The following is a 6,691-nucleotide window of genomic DNA, read 5'->3' on the forward strand; positions in this document are numbered from 1 at the left end:
ATTATACAAAGCATTAAGACACATTTTTTGCCTTATGGTTCCCCTTTGGAAATCATTTCTTGATACGCCCATGTACTTCGCATTTGTCCGAGGAACAATAGGCTGAATTGCCCATAGTCAGAGGAGCCTGCAGCTGATGTTTCCAGAATTCCGATTCTATTTAACTTGATTGAATGAATCGAGTCGTACGCAATCGATTTTAAGCCTGGCCTGTCATCAAGGCAAGTGTCCTGAATGCTCCATCTCCATTCAATCCGTTTGCCTATGCTCTGAACTCAGTGCCGGCAGCTTCGTTTATCTTTTGAATTTATTACAAGCATATGCCTACCATACATACTTCACGAGGTATACCAAAGGCAGCAGACCGAAGCTCTTATATGGGTTTCAATAAACTTAATCGATTGATGCTCACTAACATGGGGTGCCTCACTTAAGACAATAGTCTAAAACTTAATTAATTCAAAAATCATATTTATTTTAGCTCTCTATTTAATTAGCATATCGCTCAAAAGCAGCAATTCAAGAACGAAATCAGGACAATGCCGAACGCAAAGGGCCATTCCAGGACATAAATTTGAAGACAATAGAGGCCCAGGTCTAAAGGACGAAGTAGAAACTGAGATGGCACTCCTTTATGATTTACGAGAGCCGAGGTTCATCGGAATGGCTTTTAATAGTACTTGTATTGCCATCGACCACGGGAAAGCAGCGTTTGTGATTTATAATCTCGCATAGATGTCATTTCGGTGGATGGCGCTTAACATATGACCATTTGCATAGTGGCTGGCTGCTCTCCGCACATTAATTGCCTTATCGATGACGGGGCTTACGCTAATTTATGTGGAAATAGGCGAATGTATTCGAAAATTAAGTTTACATTGCCAAATTAGCCGCTAAACATTTATTTATTGCTAAATCTGCATAGTTTTATTTTATTGAGCAGCTTATGCTCTGATGAACATTTGTTAAATAAATAATTTATTGGTCATCGTTTGTGCATTTTGAAACCAAATTAAATTTCTTTGACGGTTGGGATAGATTTTGTGCATCACATTTTCGGAACATAGCGATAAGCACAAATTTGTCGTGAGGATTTTTAATATAAAATATATAAATATAAGAATCAAATATTTAATGGGTATAAATCTGAACAAATGAAAGGATATTCATCATTAGAAAAATATAAACACATTATATATGAATAAAGAGAATAAGCAACTCGATTAAAACTTCCGTTCGCCAAAATTTACCGCAAAGGGACTTAAAAAATTAATTAAAAACAAAAGTCGCATAAATACAAGCGCGGTAATTTAAATATATGCACATGGATATGGAGGGTGTACTTTCATGGAAAGCAGAACCATGAGCACCCTCAATGGACTCCGCGAAATTCAGCACCCATTAAATAAATAACCGAAAAACTTTTCAGCTTTCATGAATACAAAAGGAGATTCCTCCATCCAAATCGAATGAGGTGACGAGGACCACAGTTGAGCCGTTTGGTCAGCTTGGGCTAAATGTAATATGTGCATTTAAATTGAGTTTCTTAACGATATCGTGGCGATTCAGCGAGCAACTACACTGTATTAACGAGTGGTTGAGATACAGTGACATTATTTTATAGAGGGTTTTAAAAGTATTTAAATTACTTTTATATTATGTGAGTAGTACAACTTAGTTCTAGAAAATAATTTGGATAAGAGGAGGAATAGCACATATTTAAAATATGTCCCAGTTTTTTGAAAACTCTTTAGCGAATTTTTGAAAAACTCTTTAAAAATCAAACTAATAGGTGAAACTGTGCAGTTTCCTGACATCCACAGACTTAAAAGGTCCTTTAGGGGTGTAAAAACACAATCAACAGATGCACGCGACAACAGATGGCGAAAGATGCAAAATCTGAGAAAGCGAAAGAAGAGGACACAGTGAACAAAGGACGGTGTTTACAGAGCGACTGGCTCCACACAACTGAATCGCCTGGATGCATTGGGGAGCAGCTTGGAGCTGCTTTGGAACGATATGGAAAAGAACCCGTGGCGAACCTCTCTTAAATCCACTCTGAAAGTCCTTCAGAGAGAGCAAAAAAAAAGCGTCGGTGGAAAAAAGGGGGTATTTGAATTGGGGTATGATCCGGTGTTTGGGAATCGAATTCGCCGACACTGGGCAATGTGCTGCAGTTTAATAGGCCTAAGATTTAAGAAAGAGATTTCTTTAAAATAAATGAACATTATGATCCAATTATACTATTTTATTTTTAGCCTAAGGCAACTAGTGGCGCAGTACAAATAAAACTTAAATATTTAATGAAATTGTCCACTGCAGTTGATAGTTTATCATAACAGTTATTAAAACTTTTCGCCTTGCGGCTTGATAGTTATATTATGGACCTGTCAACGGTAAGAAAGTTATATGCAAATACTGTTAAATCCATAAAAATCCATATATTACGATTTAATTACCTGAACATTGGGCGGAGTGCCAATTGCCCAGAGAACGGCATCAGCGACGTCATCACTTCGCAGCATGGGCATGTGTTGTTTGATAATACCCTGGATCTGCTCCGGCAAGATGTCCGTATCAACAATGCCGGGACTGACGGTCTGCAAAGAAAATTTAAATAAGACACCGTTACTCAAAGGACGCAGAAGCAATTGAAATAAGTCACTGATACTCGAAGGACTTCTAAACATACTAACCGAAACCCTCACGGCAGTTTTGTGCCTCTGGAACTCCTGACGGTAGATCTCGTTCATGGCGCGAAGGGCAAACTTGGTGGCCGGATAAATGTTGAGCGAGGGAAGCTGGGGTCCCAGGTTGGGTACCTGGTAGCCCGCCACGCTGTTCACGATGACCACGTGGCCCTCGGTTCCCCGCTTTTTCATCGAATGGAAGGACTCACGGACGCAGTAAACGGTGCCCATGATGTTTGTTTCTATGGTGGATCGCATGGCAGCACGATCATCCCGCTCGCTGAGCTCTCCGGTACCAATGATCCCAGCATTGCTCACCAACACGTCCACTCCGCCCAATTGGCGGCAGGTCCAGTCGAAGGCCTTCAAAACCTGATCCTCCTGCGTAATGTCGCACTTGATTGCGTGAAGCCGAGATTGCTGTTCGGGACTCAGACCACTGCGAAGGTTCTCCACTCGCTCCTGCCGCCTGGCCAGACCCACCACTACCATTCCCGCTCCGATTAGGGCACGGGTGCAAGCTGCTCCGATTCCGGCGCTCGCTCCGCTCACCACAGCCACTTTGTTGCACCAACGCTCCATGCTACCGTTCCACTGACGTCTAATCACCGAATGACTAGCCATTTGGCGTTCAATCGCTTAAGACCAAAACCACAAGGAAGCCATAGAAATCAACGCAGTACTTATTGATTGCACTCGCTCATATAAGTAGGTGCTTCACCCCCAGTTCAAACGACTGGTAACCTGTGAAAACTAGCCAATTTGGCTATAGGAGTCAAGTTTACATTTTATTTAATTATCATTAAAAATGAGTGTTGTGCATATTTTGGATTGGCTTTAGAACTGATAAGAAAGCTTGGCTTACAAAAGTAGAAGCAAATAAACATAATTTGTATACTTGTATATCATTGAAGTAATATTCTCATACTTGGCTTTAACTACTTGTTTATTTGGTTAATGTTAGTTACTTCGATTGGTTCAATATTTTATTGGTTTTCTGAAAGATTACTTTGCGTCATCCCCAAGTTTACGTTTCATCTCAGACTTGGCCTGAAGACTTCCATTCTTGGACCCGTCTCTGAAGAGCCTCCAAGCGACTGGCCAGATCTTCGGATATTTTTGGGTTGTTCTTGGTCAGGAAAGTCTGTTGCTGCACGCTGGGCATCTTCAAAGGAGCTAGTATCCTTCCAGTCGTTGGTCGCTCAATCTTGATGATTCGAGGCTGTTGCTCTGACACAGGCATCTTGCGCCGATTTGGAATCTTAAGCATAATTTGGATCGGATTCACTCGCTTCAAATGGCGCTAACAGTTCGAATGTTTTTGAATATACACAAATTATTTTTAACAAGATTTTAATTTGTCAAGGCCTAGTCTGTGTAGAAGTGTAAGCCTACTAGGATTTGGGTACGATGAATTCTGACAACTAAAGGTGGTTTCAATATACCCTTACCAGTAAGTTAACTAGCTTTGGCAAGCCGAAGTTTATATACCCTTGTAATAATAAACTATGATGAGTAACGGGTATAGCAAACATAACATTACCAAAATACATTGTGATCCACATAGAGAACTTTACATAAATTCCGGTATCTAGTAATAATTAAAGTTCAACTCGTGTAATTGTTTGTTGCTTGTCGGCTTTTGTTGGAAAACGGTTCCAAATGGTTGCACACACGGAGATGGTGGCAGTGATCAAATAAGAGCAACGAGCATTGCGCCCCATGCATGGGTTTCTCTTTTCAGTCTTCAGTTTAAATTTTTGGTGGATGGACAGTGTTTTCGGTTTTGTTTTGCTAAGCTAAGCGCGACGCTTGAAAAGTTTCAATGAGAGTTACCCATCATGGGGTTTGTAGAGAGTTACGAGCGAATTCTCTGTGGTCTCTTACTTTCGCTTCTCTGAACTTGCCACAGAATGTTGCATCTCCGCACTGTTTAGTTTAAATTGTACTGTCCATGGCACCGCATTGAATATAACCGAGTTGAAATACACGGGTGCTGTTTTGAAGTTTCGGATTTGGAGTATCTACCCATCTACGTTGTTGAGCATGCAGTACATCCAGATATACATCACCACCACCATTACTGATCTTTGTACATGTCGCAATAATTGCATTTTGTTATAAAACGTTTGGTTCTAATTAAGTTTGAGAGACCCACACTCGCATTGATGTAAACATGGCCTGCTGTTTTAATTACAAATTTGTGCTCAATCTATGTAACTTTTTGTTTTTGGTGAGTGACTAACTAAAGTGAAAGTTGTATAGCTTCCTGCTTTAGCTAGTTTAGTGTTCCTATATGCTATATTTATTGACTAATTGCATTTTTCAGATATGTGGCTTGCTGCTGGTAGTATCAGGTCTATATATCTTCTCCGATAACAAACGCATTCTGCTCTCCAGACTTTTGGCTGCATCCAGCGATCGGCTGAGCTCACTTCCGCAGCCGCTGCTTTTTTATATAGCACTGGGTGTGGCGATTGCGGGATTTGTGGCTACTCTGGCCGCCGTTGTGGGTTTCTGGGCCAGTTGCCTTCACACCTATTGCTTTCTGACCATATACTTCCTGAGCGTTGTGGTGCTCCTCCTGACCGAATCGGTTTTGTGCCTGGCTATCACATTGTGGCCACATTGCCTGGGAATCAGCCTGGATGAGACTCAGATGGTGCGATCCTTGCAAAGCAACTATGGAGTTCCTGGGCAGGAGCAGTTTACCAATGCTTTGGATTTGGCACAGGTCCGGTTCGGATGCTGCGGGATGAGAAGTTCCTTGGACTACGACACATCGTTGTGGAGATTACAGGGCTATGGACAAAGGAATTGGCCGGTGCCGCTCAGTTGTTGTGTCCTTCAGAATGCTGATCAGTCCATGGCATATCTGGACCCCAAGCCAGCCAATGAATCGATGTGTCAGTCTCTGGAACGATTATCCTACGAAAGGGAACGTCACACCGAGTCCTGTCTGCCCCATCTGGACAACTGGTACCGAGAACAGTACAGCGTCTTTCTTGCCGCCAGTCTAATATTGGCCATGATTGAGTTTTGTGTTCTACTCGCCATTATCATGAGCTGCACCGGACTTGCTTCGCAACGGGCTAGGCTCAAGAAACCTGTTCAGGAAATGCGGACGCAAAAAGTAAAATCGCGACAAACACTAATCGAGAACATATACGAACCTGATTTTGAACTGAGGGAAAATTCCAATCACAGTGGAGACGGAATATATCTGGGACCCGCTAGCAGGCATGTCAGCAGTGAGGATTTCAAGGAGTTGTATATTAAACCGAGAGACCTGTACAAACAACATAATTTAAGAACAACCCCAGCCAACCGACAATCACAAATGAGGAATTATTTGGTATAATTCAAACCCTGAAGATCCTGCTCACAAATAATATTCCATTTGATAGATTCTATTTTGAACACGTTTGGTTTAAGCTAATATAAAGCTAATCCAAGAGAGGAAAGTATACAATAAAGAATTAACTATAATCTTTGTATATCACAACAGTATGTATTTGCTCAGTAATATAGTTATAAGTGTATTTATTAATATTATTATTTCATTATTATTATTATGATTATTTCACATTTTATGCAGTGTTGGCTCATAAACTACACACTGCTATTAAGCGTGGAATATATTAAATATATTTTCTAATGTTTTCAGTATTTTTTCAATCAGAAATCTAAATTCGATGGCTTACTTTGAACTAAATCTCAAGATTTTAGTGTTTAAAATATATTTTTCTGATTTTTAAAGATATTTTTCCATTTAAAACGTTTTAATTGTTTTAAATACGTTCAATATTTAAATTTGGTACCCAAAAGTTATTTCTGCAGGCAGGTTCAATTCACTTTACTAATTTTGACACCAATGCGCCCTCTAGCGAGCTACGATATAAGCTGCTGCTCGAACGCATGAAGCGTAAACTGCTTGCATTCAGTATTTGTACTGCTTGAACCGATAACTTTTAACGGTCACGATGTAATACGTTGAATAT

The 6,691-nt window shown here is 40.5% G+C and overlaps 3 protein-coding genes across 3 annotated transcripts; 1 reads left to right on the plus strand and 2 right to left on the minus strand.

Annotated features, from left to right (window-relative positions):
* Window positions 1–2,233: 2,233 nt before the first annotated feature.
* LOC117140508 (farnesol dehydrogenase) lies at window positions 2,234–3,288 on the minus strand. The gene is made up of 3 exons (XM_033303481.1): window positions 2,697–3,288; window positions 2,460–2,600; window positions 2,234–2,387 (listed from the first exon to the last, which is right to left on the minus strand). The coding sequence occupies exons 1-3, from the start codon at window positions 3,270–3,272 to the stop codon at window positions 2,346–2,348; spliced, it is 759 nt and encodes a 252-aa protein (XP_033159372.1). The 5' UTR covers window positions 3,273–3,288; the 3' UTR covers window positions 2,234–2,345.
* Window positions 3,289–3,618: 330 nt separating this feature from the next.
* On the minus strand, window positions 3,619–4,085 carry LOC117140813. The gene has a single exon (XM_033303917.1). It carries the CDS (start codon window positions 3,958–3,960, stop codon window positions 3,730–3,732), a length of 231 nt encoding a protein of 76 aa, XP_033159808.1. The 5' UTR covers window positions 3,961–4,085; the 3' UTR covers window positions 3,619–3,729.
* Window positions 4,086–4,645: 560 nt separating this feature from the next.
* LOC117141522 (tetraspanin-15) lies at window positions 4,646–6,195 on the plus strand. The gene is made up of 2 exons (XM_033305013.1): window positions 4,646–4,923; window positions 5,020–6,195. Exons 1-2 carry the CDS (start codon window positions 4,867–4,869, stop codon window positions 6,049–6,051), a joined length of 1,089 nt encoding a protein of 362 aa, XP_033160904.1. The 5' UTR covers window positions 4,646–4,866; the 3' UTR covers window positions 6,052–6,195.
* The last annotated feature ends 496 nt before the right edge of the window (window positions 6,196–6,691 follow it).

This window comes from Drosophila mauritiana, chromosome 3L (genome assembly GCF_004382145.1).
Source record: "Drosophila mauritiana strain mau12 chromosome 3L, ASM438214v1, whole genome shotgun sequence".
NCBI lineage: Eukaryota > Metazoa > Arthropoda > Insecta > Diptera > Drosophilidae > Drosophila > Drosophila mauritiana.